A 17,144-nucleotide genomic window follows, 5' to 3' on the forward strand; every position below is an offset into this window, starting at 1 on the left:
TATATTTAATTTGGTATTTCCTTAAAGAGCTTCCAGCACAAAATAGGTACCCAATCTATGTGCCACTGGAGAGGACATTGTGAGGGAATGATTATTATCCACGTCTTCCTCCCAGCTGTGCCTGTCCCATGACAAAAGCCTTTTCTGGCAGATTATCATCTGTGTCTTCAGTTTTGAGTTCCACATCCAGTGCCAAGGGAAGATCAAGGGAAAGTGGTCTGCATCTTGACGCCAGATTTTAAAAGGCTCTCCTCACTCTAAGGAAAGTGCAGAAGAAGAGGAATTGCCACTGAGGACCGAAAACCTAACAAAGGCCTTTCACAAATGTCACTGAGTCTGTTTACATGTTCTGGAGTACAAATGTTTGAAAATATGCAACGACAGTAAAATAACGTGTCAAGTTCTACGGGCAAAAAGCCATAAAAGCAATACTCTCTAAAATGGCCCATTAATTTCTACTTTAACCCACCAACTGTACAGCTTGAGAATATATTTTAAAAATCTGATCTTGTTTTAAACCATTAAAATATTTTCCAGTGTCTAAATAGCAGCCAGTTCTCCTTATATTATTCATGATTGCCGTGTGACCAGCTTTTTCCACTACTTAACTGAGTGTAGTATCATTTCCATTTTGCTACTGCCTGATAGCATTGAGAAATGTAAGCTATAAACTGTGCTCGTCAAGCAATATTAATGGGAGAGGGGTGGCCATATCCTTTTATAATGCTTAAAAGCTTAAGCTGTAATAATAAGAAGTTGGCTTTTATTCCCTGAAATAATTAAAAGAAGAGCCTGAAGGAAATGAAAGTAAAATCCAACAGGATTACAAAATTAGGGCAGGGTTAAAGAAAAGTATTTTGAGTGCCAGAAGAAATTTAAAGAAAATAATAGTACATTTGTGATTCTGCTATTTGACCCAATTGCTACTTGGTTATGTAACTGGAGAGTCTGTGAAGTAACTAGCAATGCACTCACTGGGGAAGGCAAGGAAAACATATTTCCCCGGGTACTCATATGGATCCCGCCAGCTGGCTGGGCTTGAGAAAGAGGAAAATGATTCCTGGTGGTTTAGACAGAAAGCACTGGAACAAAATTGTGTCAGTTGTCAGAATGATGAGGCTAAGGGACTAGAGCAGTGGTTCTCAAACTTCCTAATGCTGCGACCCTTTAATACAGTTCCTCATGTTGTGGTGACCCCCAACCATAAAATTATTTTCGTTGTTACTTCATAACTGTAATTTTGCTGCTGTAATGAATCGTAATGTAAATATCTGATATGCAGGATGTATTTAGGCGACCCCTGTGAAAGGGTCGTTCAACCCCCAAATGGGTCTCGACCCACAGGTTGAGAACTGCTGGACTAGAGGGACCTAGTTCTTTTATTTATTTTTATTGATTTCAGAGAGGAAGGGAGAGGGAAAGAGAGATAGAAACATCAATGATGAGAGAAAATCATTGATCGGCTGCCTCCTGCACCCTCCCCCTCCACTGGGGATTGAGCCCACAACTGAGGCATGTGCCCTTGACCGGAATCAAACCCAGGACCCTTCAGTCTGCAGACCAATGATCTATCTACTGAACCAAACCGGCTAGGGCTAGGGACCTAGTTCTTTGCAAGACTGGCCTATGCTTGAAGTGGAAGGAACAGTCATACCCTGTTGATAACCACAGGACAAGGTCAAGCTGTGTGGTTGAAGTTGATTAATTAGTAACATTTCCATACCCATTACCAAACTGTTATACTAGTAAGTCTAGCATTTAAAAGCACGGAGAGTTACTGAACACATCTGAGATTTTCAGAATTGAAAGGAGTAAGGTACTATCTTTCGATCTTGGGATATGACCCAGAATTCCCAGAGAGGTGTTACAAAATTCAAGGAGCCTGGTCAAAGAGGCAGAGGTCCATTATTTCCGGTTAACAGTGGAAAAGATAGTTCAGGAAAACTTGCCTTGTTAGTGTGTTTGTAGAAGTTGAGATTCTAGAAAATACATAAGAATCATCATGTTTCTAGAATTTGCCTTTGTCCCACATAATCTTTGATACAAATCTTCAAAATACACAGAGAGTGAATTATTAACACTTCCCACTTCTCTCTAGTGCCTCTTCTTGAGCTGTAATTATTGTGTATCTCCTAAGAGTCATACTTTAAAAATACCTATATTAATATTTATTTTATCTTGTCTCTCTGCTCAAGAATGAAGTCTTTTTTTTTCTCCATAGCATTCATTAGTGCAGATTTCCTGAACATTTATGTGGTCACAGGTTCCCTTGAGACCCATATAAATTTTTCCCAAGCGAATGTGCTGTGCACATTTACACACACGCATACAAACACACACACACAGACACTCATATAAACACAGCATGGGGTTCATGGATCACACAATTTTATCTGTGGATACCAGGTTAGGAATTCCTGCGTTGTTGATTTGGTGTTATTCTGGCCTTGGGTCAAATTATTAAGAAGGGCAACTCTGGTTTGTTCTGCCACTATGCAGCGGACACTTTCAGAATGTCTGCTGTGCCAGGTTTCACAGTATATGACAAGGATACAAGTTTGCTGTGTTTCTTTCCTTCCTGTCTCTTGAGAATGTCTAGAATGGATCTATATTTCTTTTCATCACTATCCAAATGACCTGTGTTGGTAAATCATTAGACATTCCACATAAATTACCATAACATTTTAACAAAAGCACAAGGGTTTGAATTTGATTCTGAGCAAATTTCTTCCCATACGAGTTTTAAATGACATTGAAGACCATGACAAGGTTACCTGGAAAAAACAATTCTCTTTGGAGTTTTTCTCTGGCCTGCTGTGAAAAGCATCTCTTCTTCAGCCAATCAGCTTCAAATTCACTGTAATGTTCGCTTGGCCATGTGATAAGAACCTTATAACACAGAAAGCAAATATCACCTGTATGTATATTATGCTTCTGTATACTCAGTTCTCCACTATTGCCCTGTTTCTGAATGTCATTTAAGATAATCAGGGAATCAATCCCCGCCCCCCGCCCTTTTTGGGTATGTACGCACAGACATAGAATAAGCTTTTGAAAAACAAGATCACTGAAAGCCACTGGTATCTATCTGAGTTCTGAGGCCCCTTAAATATCACACAAGCAATAAAAAGTGGCTAGACCTGACATTCTTGTTCTGTATTCTCTAAACCTGTGATTTCCACACTTTTTGCCATGACTTGAAGTTAGAGTATCAGAAATAGTAATGATGTGACCAGGCAGATAATAATAATAGCACAAAATAACACCACATTGAGTGCATACTATATAATGAGCACTACAGACATAACTCGTTAGTCCTCATGCAACTCTAGGGAGAAGGCATTACTATCATTGACATTATTTCAGGTGGGGGATGTAGGAGTAAGTACTATTTCTATGGTCGCACAGCTAGCATGCAGGGAACCCTGGGAGTAAAGTGATCCAGTGGAGATGAAGACAAGAGTGTGAGGTGGGTGACCTTGCTGGTCACCTTTGCTTCTCTGGTAATTATCCTAGTATTTGGAAGAGAGAAACATAGGGTGGTGGCCAAATCTAGTTTGTGGTTTTGAGAGCTATGCTTTTGGGAATTCTAGAACAATCCTTGCACAGCTACTCACTAATTTTGAGTGCTTACTATAATGCTAGGCACTAGGCGAAACATTTTACCCATATTATCTCATTGAATCCTCACATTATCTCTCTGAACAAATTCTGTTAGTACCCCTAGCTCACAGATGAGTAAACTGAGGCCCAGGAGCATTCTTTTTATTATAGAAATAGTTCGTTTGTGTCTTTAAGGCTGTCAGTCACTAAAGGAATAATGAGCAACACTAGATTTTATGAACAATAGTCATAGTAATAAAAATAGTAGGAATAATAACAGAATCTTTCAGTTACTGAGCAGGCTTACTTTGCACCCAGCACTACCCAAGCCTGATGACATGTATGATCCAATAATAATTCATTATTTGCATTATTGGACCTCAACCCCTTTATTTATCTTGGGAAGGAAGGGAGAAATGGTAATTTAGAGATAATTACCCTTTTTCTGTCAAACGACAAGTCTTTAATACCAATGTTCACATCAAGAGATTCCACGAGAAATTTCCGTGCTTTTGCAGAATCCAGGTAGCAGTGGGGGCACTGGCAGTTGTCCCTCAGCCACACGGCCGGGTAGAAGGACTCCGTACCATCCTGCCAGAGAATCTGCATCAGATGAGCCCCATCCAGCACTTCTGCCTTCTGGATGGCGCAGTGCATGTTTCTGGTCCTTGCAGGTAAATCTCGTCAGCTACCTGCTAATGCAAATCAGTGTTACAAGGCATCTCAGGCAGATTGGGTCTGAACGTGACCTCTAAGAGTATAAACAATTCAAGTAGACCCTGGCTTCGGCTATTTGCTCATCTGCCAGAGTTTGTGGTTTGACCTAGCAGCGCTGGGACCTTTGTCCTGGTGAGAGTATTTTGTATGTTGTAAATAGAAACACATTGACTAAAAGTCAATAAGATAAACATGCTGAGTCAGGATCCAAAGAATTCCTTGTTTTTCTCACAGTCATTTTAAATAATAAATTCAGAACCACTGACATGTGCACCTTTAAGTTCTGTTTGTATAAAAGCTCTGGAAATTTTGTAAGAGAGAAAAAATGCTCCATAGATTGAAAGCACAACAATCATACTTGTACTATTTTAATGGATGCCTAATTGTACATGCCATTTAAAGAAAAGAATAGTTTAATGATTTTTGGAGAGAGAGGAAGGGAAAGAAATATCATTGTGAGAGCACAACATCTATCGACTGCCTCCTGTATGCCCCCTATCGGGGATGGAGTCCACAACCTGGGCATGTGCCCTGACTGGGAATTGAACTGGCAACCCTTTGTTGCCCGGGAGGATGCCCAACCAACCGAGCCACACAGGCCAGGGCTGCACATGCCTTTTGAAAAAAATGTTTCTGTGACACAAAATTAGTAAGCTTGTTCTAATAAGGAGACTATTAATGCAATTTTAAATTATACTTGAAGAGGTACTGTAATCCAATACATTGTACTATTTCTATTCTATCATTTATTTTCTTTAACTTATATAGTGCATTTTCTCAATGTGCTATAAAAGTTCTTGGGCTCTGCAAAGAATGTGTTTGGTTTGTTCGCTGAAGATTTTCTGTTTGAATAGAGTGCACTTTGAGATTTTGGTTAGTTTACTCTAACCCTTTCATGAGTACTTTCATGGCTTTCCTTGGGAATGCATTGCTTCTTTTCATGAAGAAATCCACCAAATTTGAGAAGATGCAGTATTGGCAGGAAAGGGAGTCAAGTGAGAGAGCAGGCTTACTTTGCACCCAACACTACCCAAACCTGATGACCTGTGTAGTGCTGTGGACTGAGCACCTCAGTGTTGCTTCTGATTCCAATCATAGCTATAAATTTGACCTTCAGAAATTATATCAATGTTCTAAATCTCACTTTCTTCATATGTCATTCTCCAGGAAGCTAAACTTAGATGGAAGAAATAGAATTTATACTGAAGAAGTAGAACTTCTTAATTTCTTTCATATTATAATTAGGTCATCATTAATAGAAGGTGACATGTGACAATAGAAACAGAGCTTCATTGTCTTGGGATGAAGGGGAGGCACACACACGCATAGTGACTGTTTAACAAGTATCTTCTATGTACCAGGCACAGCAATTGTCAATGGAGGGTTCAGTGACAAGCAAGACAAAATAGCTCTCCATCTTTCTTAAACTTATAGATAGGAAAACTTGATACATCATTAAAAGAACTTAAAAAATACTTCCCACAACATTAAAATAAAACAGCTTTTAGGTGATTGTTTTACATATACTTCTTTAGCTTGGTTAATGTAGTCAGGTTATAAAGGAGGACCAGGACAAAAAAAAGGCCTCTTTTTTTTCATTTAGATAATCCCTTTAAAGTTATATAATGATGAAAAGGAAAATATAATTCATTGGGATTCATGCTTATTCCCACGTGGGAACTCCCATCTATTTTCTCTTAATAATTTATATAGCAACAGGAGAGCGCTGTTACCTAAAAAATCATCAAAAATCTAATTTAGTTCAAACCTGGGTATTTATCTCAGATTGAAAAAGAGACCCTCGAGAAGTCCCAATGTCAGTTCCTCTGCGGAATGAGTAGGGAATTTAGTTTTCCTGATAGAAGGGGCAGCTGGCAGGTTTTCTCATAAGAATGGTTTCCAAGGACAGTGATGGTTCCAGTCAGTCTGGCATAGTGTAACCAGTCCAATAAATCACACATGGTGCACATGGACAAAATGGAAAAGTGTAGTAAATTTTATCTAAGTCAGGGGTTGGCAATAATTTTTGTAAAAGGACAGATAGTACATATTTCAGGGCTTGTAGGCTACATACAGTACCTGTTGCCTATTCTTGTTTTATTTTTCCAAACACTGTAAGAATATAAAAGCTATCCTTACCTCATGGGCTGTAGAAAAATAGGCTGTAGGCCATATCTGGCAAAGGGTTGCCTGTCCTTGGTCAACTTACCTAAGTCATGCTTTCACTATAGTGGAATAGAACCATGCTTAACTACAGAAAACGGCCCTCTTTTTCCTCCTCAGATATCAGGTTAAACCTATTCAAATATATACTAAGTATCTTTGTGCCTGCTGCACTAGAGGGTACAAAGATCACCATGAAGTTCTAGACCTCGGGGAAAAGCAAGATAATTATGAAAGTCAATAAAAAATAAGTCTGGGCAGAAATTCATAGTTGTCTGAGAGGCTCCAGGACACCACCTTAGAGAAAATGGCAGATTGAGTAAGCCGTAAAGGCTTTGTGATCAATGTTACTGAATGCATGTTCATTCCATCTTATTTTATTTCTCCCTCATTCTTTTTTATTTATTTATTTATTTATTTATTTATTATAGTTGTCTAGGCTCCAGGACACCACCTTAGAGAAAATGGCAGATTGAGTAAGCCGTAAAGGCTTTGTGATCAATGTTACTGAATGCATCATGTTTCCATCTTATTTTATTTCTCCCTCATTCTTTTTTATTTATTTATTTATTTATTTATTTATTTTTTAATTAAATCTTTATTGTTCAGGTTACATTTGTTCCTCTTTTTTCCCCCCCATAACTCCCCTCCTCCCAGTTCCCTCCCCACCCACTGTCCTCATCCATAGGTGCACGATTTTTGTCCAGTTTCTTCCCGCATCTCCCATTCCCCTTTCCCCCCCAAGAATAGTCAGTCCATTCCCTTTCTATGTCCCTGATTCATTATAATCACCAGTTCATTCTGTACATCAGATTATTTATTCACTTGGTTCTTAGATTCACTTGTTGATAGATGCATGTTTGTTGTTCACAATTTGTATCTTTACCTTTTTCTTCTTCCTCTTCTTAAAGGATACCTTTCAGCATTTCGTATAATACTGGTTTAGTGGTGATGAACTCCTTTAGCTTTTCCTTATCTGTGAAGCTCTTTATCTGACCTTCAATTCTGAATGATAGCTTTGCTGGATAAAGTAATCTTGGTTGTAGGTTCTTGGTATTCATCACTTTGAATATTTCTTGCCATTCCCTTCTGGCCTGCCAAGTTTCTGTTGAGAAATCAGCTGACAGTCGTATGGGTATTCCCTTGTAGGTAATTGAGTCTCTTTCTCTTGCTGCTTTTAAGATTCTCTCTTTGTCTTTTGCTCTTGGCATTTTAATTATGATGTGTCTTGGTGTGGTCCTCTTTGGATTCCTTTTGTTTGGGGTTCTCTGCGCTTCTTGGACCTGTAAGTCCATTTCTTTCACCAGGTGGGGGAAGTTTTCTGCCATTATTTCTTCAAATAGGTTTTCAATATCTTGCTGTCTCTCATCTTCTGGCACCCCTATTATTCTGATGTTGGTACGCTTGAAGCTGTCCCAGAGGCTCCTTACACTATCTTCGTATTTTCGGATTCTTTTTTCATTTTGCTTTTCCGGTTGGGTGTTTTTTGCTTCTTCGCATTTCAAATCTTTGACTTGATTCTTGCGCTCCTCTGGTCTGCTATTGGGTGTCTGTATAATATTCTTTATTTCAGTCCGTGTATGCTTAATTTCTAGTTGGTTCTTTATCATAGCATCGAGGGTCTCATTAGTTTTCGTGACTCTCTCCTCAAGTTTATTGACAGCTTCTAGCACATTTTTGCAAGCCCTCAAAATTGCGATTTTTAGCTCTATATCCTCCATTTCTGTCATGTTTTTTTGTCTCCGCATTTTTTATGCTTTCTTGGTGCACCCCCTAGTGGTCTTTGTGCGCAGTCTTGTTCTAGTTGAGCCTTGATTGTTGTAGTTAATACTAGAGGGATTTGACCACCAGGCCGACTGGCTGTGTGAATCAGCTGTGTCTGCCGCGGAAAACTTCTGTCCTCTGGGGAGGTGCTAATCTAGCCTTTGCCTGAGGCGATCCGGCAAATGGCTCTGCGCAGGGCTTGGGCGGGGCGGGCTCAACAGGGCGGGCGGAGGGAGCCGTTATGGTGCCCTCAGTCCTGTTCCCAGAGGCTCTGCTTCTCAGAACCCCCGGAACCGCTGCAAACCTCGGAGGGAAAGCTGCCTTCCAACTGATGCCAGACACTCCCGCTTCTCCCGTTTGGGTCCGAGTCCCCAGCGATTCGCCCGTATCTGGAGCTCAGAGTCTGAGACTCCCCCCTGACCGAAAACGACAACCGCGCTCTCAGCCACCAGCCCGCTTTGCGCGCGCACCTCCGCACCTGAGTATTTTCCACACTGCGCCTCCTCTGAGCCTCGGTGTGCTGTTATTTTTCCTTCTAGTTGAAGAGTCTCTCCTCAGCCAGCCTTCCTGCGGTTCTGGGTGATGTCCGTTCCGTCTTTTAGTTGTATTTTTGAAGTGGTTGTTTGCGGCAGCAGTCTGCGGTGTTTACCTATGCTGCCATCTTGGTCTCCGACTCTCATTCTTTTTTTTTAAATCCTCACCTGAGGCTATTTTTCCATTGATTTTGTTTTTAGAGAGAGTGGAAGAGAGAGGGAAAGACAGAGAGAAATATTGATGTGAGAGAAACACATCTATTGGTTGCCTCCTGCACAAACCTTGACCAGAGCTAGGGCTAGAGAGGAGCCTGCAATCAAGATACAAGCCCTTGACTGGAATTGAACCTGGGACCCTTCAGTCTGCAGGCCGATGCTCTATCCACTGAGCTAAACTGGCTAGGGCTTTTCCTTCCTCATTCTTTAGCACAAGCATATGACTAGTAATTTGCTATTTTCACATCTTCTCTTTGTAGCCAAGGTTAGTGTGTGATATGATACTGGCCAATGAATTATATCTGAAAGTTGCTGAATTTAGAACAATTTAAAAATAAGCAGACTTAGCTGCCACATGATGTTTCCCCTTCGTCATGCCTGGAATATTGATGTGGTGTTGGCAATGGAGCAGTCATTTTGCAAACATGAGGCAAGAAGCAGAAGATTAAAATCTAAAAGTAGCCTGGGCTCCCCATGGTTCTGTGAAATCATATGCCCACTACTGGATAGTCATGTCTGGACTTGTTTTTGCACAAGAAAAATAATAAACTCCTTACGGATATAAACCTCCATCTGCCAGCTTTTCTGGATACAGATAGGTTGGATCACATGCAGAAAAATTTGTGAAAGGTCATTCCAAGGAGAGGGGGCAAAATGAGCCAAGGAATTAAGATTTTCTGAGTTTGAACAACAGAAAATATTTGGTTTAGCTGGAGCCAAAGGCTATGAGAGACAATACAGGTTAAAAAAAATTAAAAGGTATGTTGTTACCAGATCAAGAAGCACTAGTCACACAGAAGTTTGGCCTCTATTCTGTTATAAATGGAACATTTAAAATATTTCTTCCAGGCAGGAGATTGACAAGGGAGATGATACTGAGTACAGTGTATTGGAGGCAGGTGAAAACACTAGAATTAGAGAAGTTGTTTGGAGTTTTAGTAGTGACGAGGTAGTAAGAACAAATGAGAATGCTGGGAGTAGACGTGTAGAGGAAAAGCTGGGAGGAGAGGTGTGAGCCACATTGCAAAGTTACATTTGAAAGTGTCCCTCAGTGTTTATCCTCATTAATTTATCTTTGGCCCTTTTATTAAAAACCGCTTTATGAAAGAGAATGACTTTCTTTTCTATTCTATAAGAAAACAATTCTTTGGTGAGCTTGCTTAAGAAGAGCAATTACAATAATCTATTAACAGTGATCAAGAAGTGCAATGCAGAATGCAATTGTTCACACGGACAGCCATGTGAAAACGCGGATGTGTTACCAGGCATGTGGTTATACCAAGATTTCTTCTAGTACAAGGCTATGCTTTTTTGGTGAGTGGAAAACAGACAGAGAAGGGAGATTCTGGCTTCCCAGAAAATAAATATCTACAGGCATGATGGAGAGCCCAGAGGCCAAATAGAAACAAGAAAAATTATTTACATGTATCCTATTTTGTTTATCTGGGTATTCTTTTTGGTACTTAACCTATTTGTAAACTGATGGATTAATCACTTGCTAAAATTACTTGCCAAGAACCAAAGGCAAAAACATATCTTAAAATATCAACACGTGCGGAAAAACCTTTGTAGCTTTAAAGCACACTTTCTTTACCCGGAGACCATATTTAATTTTTAAGGTACATTGTACAAAATAGCCAAGGGAGGTGTAAAGTACAGCGTAGGGAATACAGTCAATAATATTGTAATAACTGTGTATAGTGCCAGGTGGGTATTTAAAATATTGGGGGGACTACTCTGCAAAACATCTGATTGTCTAACCACTATGCGGCACAATTGAAATGAATACAAAATAGTTTTGAATGTGAACTGTAATTGAAAAATAAAATATTAAAAAATACATTTACAAATTGGTCCTGGCCTGTTAGTTCAGTTTTTGTAGACTATAATCATCCCCCCTTCATCCTCTCTCTTCTCTAAATCCACTCAGTTTTTCAGGCAATTTTTCATAAGATGTGATATCTAGATTCTGCACCTTTTCAGTCTATACGTGTTCTTAAAAAATGGTTTACAAGATACCATAGATTAAATATTTCTAGTACAGAAAAACATGAAAACTAGTACTTTCTATGTAGGATGAGTAAAGAATATCTAGAAGTTTTTTTTGATTTTTTTTTACCTTGTGAGTTTTAAAGAATAGTGGTAACTGCTTATGGGCAACTCGTTTGGTTCTAAAATAAGAATATTTGTTTTAATTATATTGATATTAAGGTTACAATAATAGTAACAGTAGAAGCTTACTTTATTGAATGCCTTTTCATGCCACTCACTGTTCTAAGTGTTTCATGTATATTAACTCATGGGATCTTCACTACAACCCAATGAGAAATCTACTGCAATTACCCAAATAAGCAGCAAAGAAAGAGGTTAAGGGATATTAGCATATAGATAATAACAAAAACCATCCTAAGCTCTTCAAGGGAGTAAGACTATTAAGAAAAATATTACTCATTCATTTTTTTTTTTATCATCCAAGTTCCATGTGTGCTGATCTATATTCTAAATTCAACTAATTTTCAGTACTGTGGTCATTAATGGGTTTGAAAATGTTTTAGTTGCGAAGGATTTTTATAAAACTTAAAATCATATACACTGATTCTTAATGGATACATTGTTTGAAGGGTGCATTTTTCACCACAGTAAACGTTGTTCCTGTACTTAAAGATGGCACTGTGCCCATGTCCTAATTATTGTTGAAGTGATCACACCTACAGACATCTGTACCAACAACACTAATTATAACCCAAACTTCTACTTCAAGCTTTCTGTCTCTCTATTTCCTCCTCCTTTGTTTTTTCTCCGCTTCCTACCGAGCATGTTTGAACTGGAGAGGGAAAAGCACTTTTCCAGATATTAGGGGAACCTGAGACTCTTCCCCCAACCCACTTGACCAGTAGATATTCTTAGAAGGGATTTCAAGAGAGGTTGCACCATCTGAACTTGGCTGATGGGAGGTTGCCTGAGGCACATGAGAGTGTGGAAGAACTGGAAAGACATGGGTGTTGCTGAAGTTAATTGTTTGAGTGTCTGTGAAGGAGTTGGCGGGTCATTTCTACTCTTGACAATCCCTTTCTCAGCTGTAGGACAGATGTGCATGGCAATCCAAACCAAAGCACGGAGGAACGAATGGGAAACAGTTTCCCCCTTTAATGTTCCTTGGCTTATGTAAAGGTTTGTTGGGGCAAATGTGATGAATATTAAAAAAGAAAAAAGTTAAGGATCATCAGTATTTGAAAGCAAATTATAAAAATTTATAAGCTGTATATGAGTGTAATATTTTAAAATCTATTTTTCGATTTCATCCACTTGACTTGTTAAAAGCGAGCCCATTTGAAGCATCATGGACATTTAGATATTTGATAAACTATTGTGTTTCTCTGGAGGAAAGAAGTAGAAAAAAGCACCCTAACTGGTTTGGCTCAGTGGATAGAGTATCAGCCTGCAGACTAAAGGGTTCCAGTTTCAATTCTGGTTAAGGGCATGTACCTTGGTTTCGGGCATGTACCAGTAGGGGGTGTGCAGGAGGCAGCTGATTGATGTTTCTAACTCTCTATCTCTCTCCCTTCCTCTCTGTAAAAAATCAATAAAATATATTTTTTCAAAAAGGAAATAGAAAAAACTAGATAACTCCATATATATATAAATATATATACATATATATATGTGTATATATATATATATATATATATATTTCTACTTACTCCACGATTATAATTTAATTTATGAAATATCACATTAGTTTTGGAGGGAAGGAAGTAGTTTTTCCTGGCCCGAGAATCAGAGCTTGGGTTGGTGGAGATTCCTATCTGATGTGATAGAGTTCTTTTAATTTCTTGGTGTGTGTGTGTGTGTACGTGTGTGTGCAAAAATTTTTCCACTCCCCACTCCCTTACCCTATATTTTCCCTTCAGAATTATGGAAGTTTGTTTGCAACTCCTGTTTGGCACAACCAAGTTTGTTTTAGAGATTATCTTACTGCAGCAATAGGTGTGGTTTCTGTCTTTTTTTATCTTTTTAAAAATTTGATGAATTCACATTTTGTCAGCTGGTTTCTCCAGCACTTTTTGGAAAGTCAAGAAAGTGGCTCTGAAAATTATTTTATGCGTTGACATTAGAAATGAAATAAAAAATAAACTTAGAACTAGAACTCTCGAACGAGAGAGAAACAACCTAGGATATCACTGGGTTTGGTGCAAGGAAAAGGGAAGCTCAGAGATGTCGGGTGTGACTTGTCCGAGCCCGCACTGCTGGTTAGTGGAAGAGAGTGTCCCAAAACAGGTTGGCCAGCCCATTGTGCACAAATAAAGTGAGTATTTTCTAATTCTAATGAAAGAGAGTGCAAAAATTTCTCGAATGTGAATTACAACTAATTTGAATCATAGGTTTCAGATGGGATTCTCAGGAAGTTGATGCAGAAACTTCATAGTAACTATACATAAAATTAAAATTGAGGGAGACTAATAATATACACTTGAGGAGGCTGATTCATCTACTAGATTACTCATCACCCCAAATAAAAAGTAATTATTTCTTGACTGTTTTTTTTTATTGGAAGACAAGAATAGAGTGAACTCATGTTACCAAATGTCAGTTAAAATTCATCTTCTCTTCCTTAGGTAAGTCATCAGACCTGCTATCGTACTAGCAGGATCCCATATATTTGATCTCCTGCTTCTACTAGTAGGTGGTAGGATCAGAAAATGATCAAAATGCAAGAAACATGCATATTGTAGGGGTGTATGGGTATAAGGTGTATATATAAAACCATTTATTCAGCACTTACTATGTTCTGGCCACTCTGATAGTGCTTTCTATGTGTTAACCTTATTTAATCTTCCTGACACTCCTATGAAATCAGTACCATCACTTCCATTTTATATATAATCTCTTTTAAAAACATGTTTTATTGATTTCAGAGAGGAAGGGAGAGGGAGAGAGAGATAGAAACATCAATGATGAGAAGGAATCATTGATGGGCTATCCCCTGCATGTCCCACACTGGAGATTGAGCCTGCAATCCAGGCATATGCCCTGATCAGGAATCAAATAGTGACCTCCTAGGTCATAGGTCGACCCTCAACCATTCCAGTGGGCTATAGATGATCTTGAGCTTGGATAGGTGAAGTAGCTGACTTAAAAGCAGAGGAAATAGGAATTTTTGACCACTGCCTAGTACTACATCATGGAGAACCTATGACTGAATAATTTTCCAGGCAATAAATTCAATTCACCAAAAATGTACTGTTAAAAATAGTAGCTAAAATCTCAATACGATTGGTTGTTAGTTGACCTCACCATGCTACATTTTATCCTTGGAGGGAGAAGACCAAAAGTTGTTTCCCAAATAATTGGATGCTCCCCCCCACCCCCACCACATTCCCAAACATTACATATTGCTCTTCCTTTATATTTCAACTTTTAATCATAAAACTCAATTAACTTCCACTTGGTAAGGTTGAGGTTGACCGGATTTTATTAGCAGTGTCTGAACTTTAATATCATTGGAATATATACACGCCCTAGTCATTATACTTGCTGCATAAGGCCCTTCAACTTAGATATTATTTTATTTTTTAAACTTGATTTAATATGTGGCTGAGTTACTTAATAATTTATGAATATATGTTCAGCTGAATAACAAATTCTATAAAGCCATCAGAAGAACCAGTTTATTATCTTGACCAGGTTCACTATTCTGCTTGCTATTTTGTTTAAAGTCTTAAATTGTATGCACTCACTTGTTCCTAAATTATAACAGGGAAAACTTTAGCTTTGCTCTGGTGGAATTGCCACATTCAGATTGGAACTCCAATGATCAAGGCGTCCCTTTACTGATGTAATGCAGAGTATTGATGCTAGACTTAAGAAGATTTCTAAAGCTCTGAACCAGAACATATATTCATTATGAGAAATTTTATATTCCAATGAAATTGATGCAAAATACCTGTCATATCTCTTCTTGAGCTACGTTTAGGGAGCAAAACACTTGAAAGGGTGCACAATCCCTTTCCTAAAGACGCTTGGTACATCTAGCTTTTTGGGCTTAACAAAGGGCCAAGGTTTAATATGCAGTCACCTTTCTTTGGGTTGGGTTGTGAATTATTCAATGAGGAACATTCCCAACCAGAACACTCCTCCCCCACTCCCCTACCACCCAGTCTGCTTTTTAGACAGTCTTCTCTCTGTCCCCTCTGTATGCTTTCTGGATCAACTTAGGGATTGCAAAGTAAATTGACTGCTAGACTAAGCCAAACATAATTAGGAAAGAGAAGCTGCCAAGAAGTAATCAGATCCACTGCATTCCAAAATCAAGCCTATTCCAAATGCCTGTTGGACCATCCTCATTGCAGCCCACGTGGCCATGAGATCCATGCACCTGGATTTCCAATTGGATGCTCCCCCCACCCCCGCACCCCGCCACAATGCATAGACCTGAATCCACAGACTCTTCAAAGAAAGGAAAGTTCAGCTCCATCATACCTGTTCTCAGATGTGCTTTAGATGCCAAACCATGCAAAATATACCAACGAAAGAAAATGTCTTTTAAAGGTCCTTTGAGGAGGGAGCCTCCTGGCGTCCGTCACCTCCCGGATAGATCTGCCCCCAGTTTCCGATGTCTGATGTAGGGCTAGTAGTTGGGAACCTTTCTCTCTGCTCCTGGCAGCTCCACCGAAGCCCTGCCCCCAGACACATCTAAGGTTTGCAAATGAGGAGCGATGTCACAATCAGAAGGTGTAGCAACTCCTGAGAGGAGCTTGGAAATTTTAAAGAAGAAAAGAAAAGAAAAAAAAGAGCTTTTATGGCTTAAAGGGAAAGCAGTTAGAAAGAAAAATACTTTCACTACTGCAAGTGCCTGAAACCACAAAGCCCCAGGATTCAATGAAAAGCTTTACCTTAGTTCAGAACCTTCCCTGACAGAGGGAGGCGCAGGTGTCACCTGTCTTGTCTCCTGTCCCAGCACTAGCAGCAGCAACAGCAGCAAGTGAAGGAGCTGTCACTCCTGTCCCACCTGTTCACAGTGACAGCTCTTTTATTGCAAAACTCGGTTGGAGAAAAGGCATTGAGATGCACATTGAACAGGGAGGAGCTACCAGCTCTCACCTAGCAAGAGGTGAGGTAGTATCTACCCAGCCACCATAGAATATTCCATATGAATCCCTTTAGAGGGAGCTTGATCAGTTGTCCAGGGCTGGAATAAGGCGGGAATGGGTCCCCCTGAGCCCTATGGCCTGCTTTCTCTGCTGCTTTGGCTGGAATGAACAGTAGTTGCCAGAGAGGACTTTTCTGAAGGCACCTGGTTGCCCAGTGACTTGACTCATAACACACAACCCTTGGGCAACAAAAGGGAAAGGCCAGGATGGGCCGAGGGCCAGGGACCCAGAGCCTGGTTGCTGGGCATTCAGATGGGAAGTGCTCAGTGCAAGGGGAGGGCTGGTGGACAAGGCTAAAGTCCTAGCTCCTAACAGGGTCCAGATTCCATTAAAAGAAAGTCTGCAGGTGGCAACAAATATCCAGAAAAGAGGGGCCTGAGCCCTCTGCCTTCCTCTCACCACCACCAGAAGCAGCATCAGCCTGCTACTTGTTGCTTCTTGCCTGAAGAGCATTCACAGCTGGGAGACTCAGGAACAAAAGAGCTAGACATAGAGAAAGCCCAACTCTCCATGGCCTCCTCCATGGTTGGCTGCCCAGGACAACTCCCCTTCCAGGGCTGCAGCATCCGCTCCTCCCCTCCCTCAATGATGCCCTGACAGCTCCTTTCACAGCAACATTGAAATTGTGTCCCTTCCTGCGGTCCCCTCCTCCATCTTCTCCTTCCTTCCTCCAAATCCAGGTCAAGTTACTGACACCCAGTGCCCAGTGACAATAACAGCAGGTTTTGTTTCCCATGCAGGGCAGGACAGTGTGTGAATCTGGAATGCTCTTGTAAATGCCCCCAGCCATTGAAACCCATGGTAACTGAGTTTACGGGCCAGTAGCAATCAGTTAATTATATTCTAAAATTTCTGATGATATAATAAAAATACACTCAACTATTTTTATTTCACACCTGGTGATTAGTAACAATTATTGGAATATATTTGGTAAATTCTGTTTAAGCTTTAAAAATGTTGCTGAAAAAAGGGTGTTGCATGTACATGGTTTCTGAAA

The 17,144-nt window shown here is 39.8% G+C and overlaps 1 protein-coding gene across 6 annotated transcripts in view; it reads right to left on the reverse strand.

Moving 5' to 3' along the window:
• BBOX1 (butyrobetaine (gamma), 2-oxoglutarate dioxygenase (gamma-butyrobetaine hydroxylase) 1) overlaps positions 1-16,262 on the reverse strand; it is a 58,565-nt gene extending 42,303 nt beyond the window's left edge. The window contains exons 1-4 of one of the 6 annotated variants that reach the window (XM_005873082.2): positions 15,890-16,262; positions 15,477-15,750; positions 4,042-4,295; positions 2,775-2,889 (exon numbers count right to left, since the gene is read on the reverse strand). In XM_005873082.2, the coding sequence (XP_005873144.1) occupies positions 2,775-2,889; positions 4,042-4,260 (334 nt within the window). In that variant the 5' untranslated portion in view covers positions 4,261-4,295; positions 15,477-15,750; positions 15,890-16,262. Of the gene's footprint in view, positions 1-2,774; positions 2,890-4,041; positions 4,299-11,115; positions 11,133-15,476; positions 15,751-15,889 lie in introns of those variants that run through there. The other 5 variants (XM_005873084.2, XM_014545224.1, XM_005873083.2 and 2 more) reach the window with 5 other exon arrangements.
• Between the last annotated feature and the right edge of the window lie 882 nt (positions 16,263-17,144).

This window comes from Myotis brandtii, unplaced genomic scaffold (assembly GCF_000412655.1).
Source record: "Myotis brandtii unplaced genomic scaffold, ASM41265v1 scaffold399, whole genome shotgun sequence".
Classification (NCBI taxonomy): domain Eukaryota; kingdom Metazoa; phylum Chordata; class Mammalia; order Chiroptera; family Vespertilionidae; genus Myotis; species Myotis brandtii.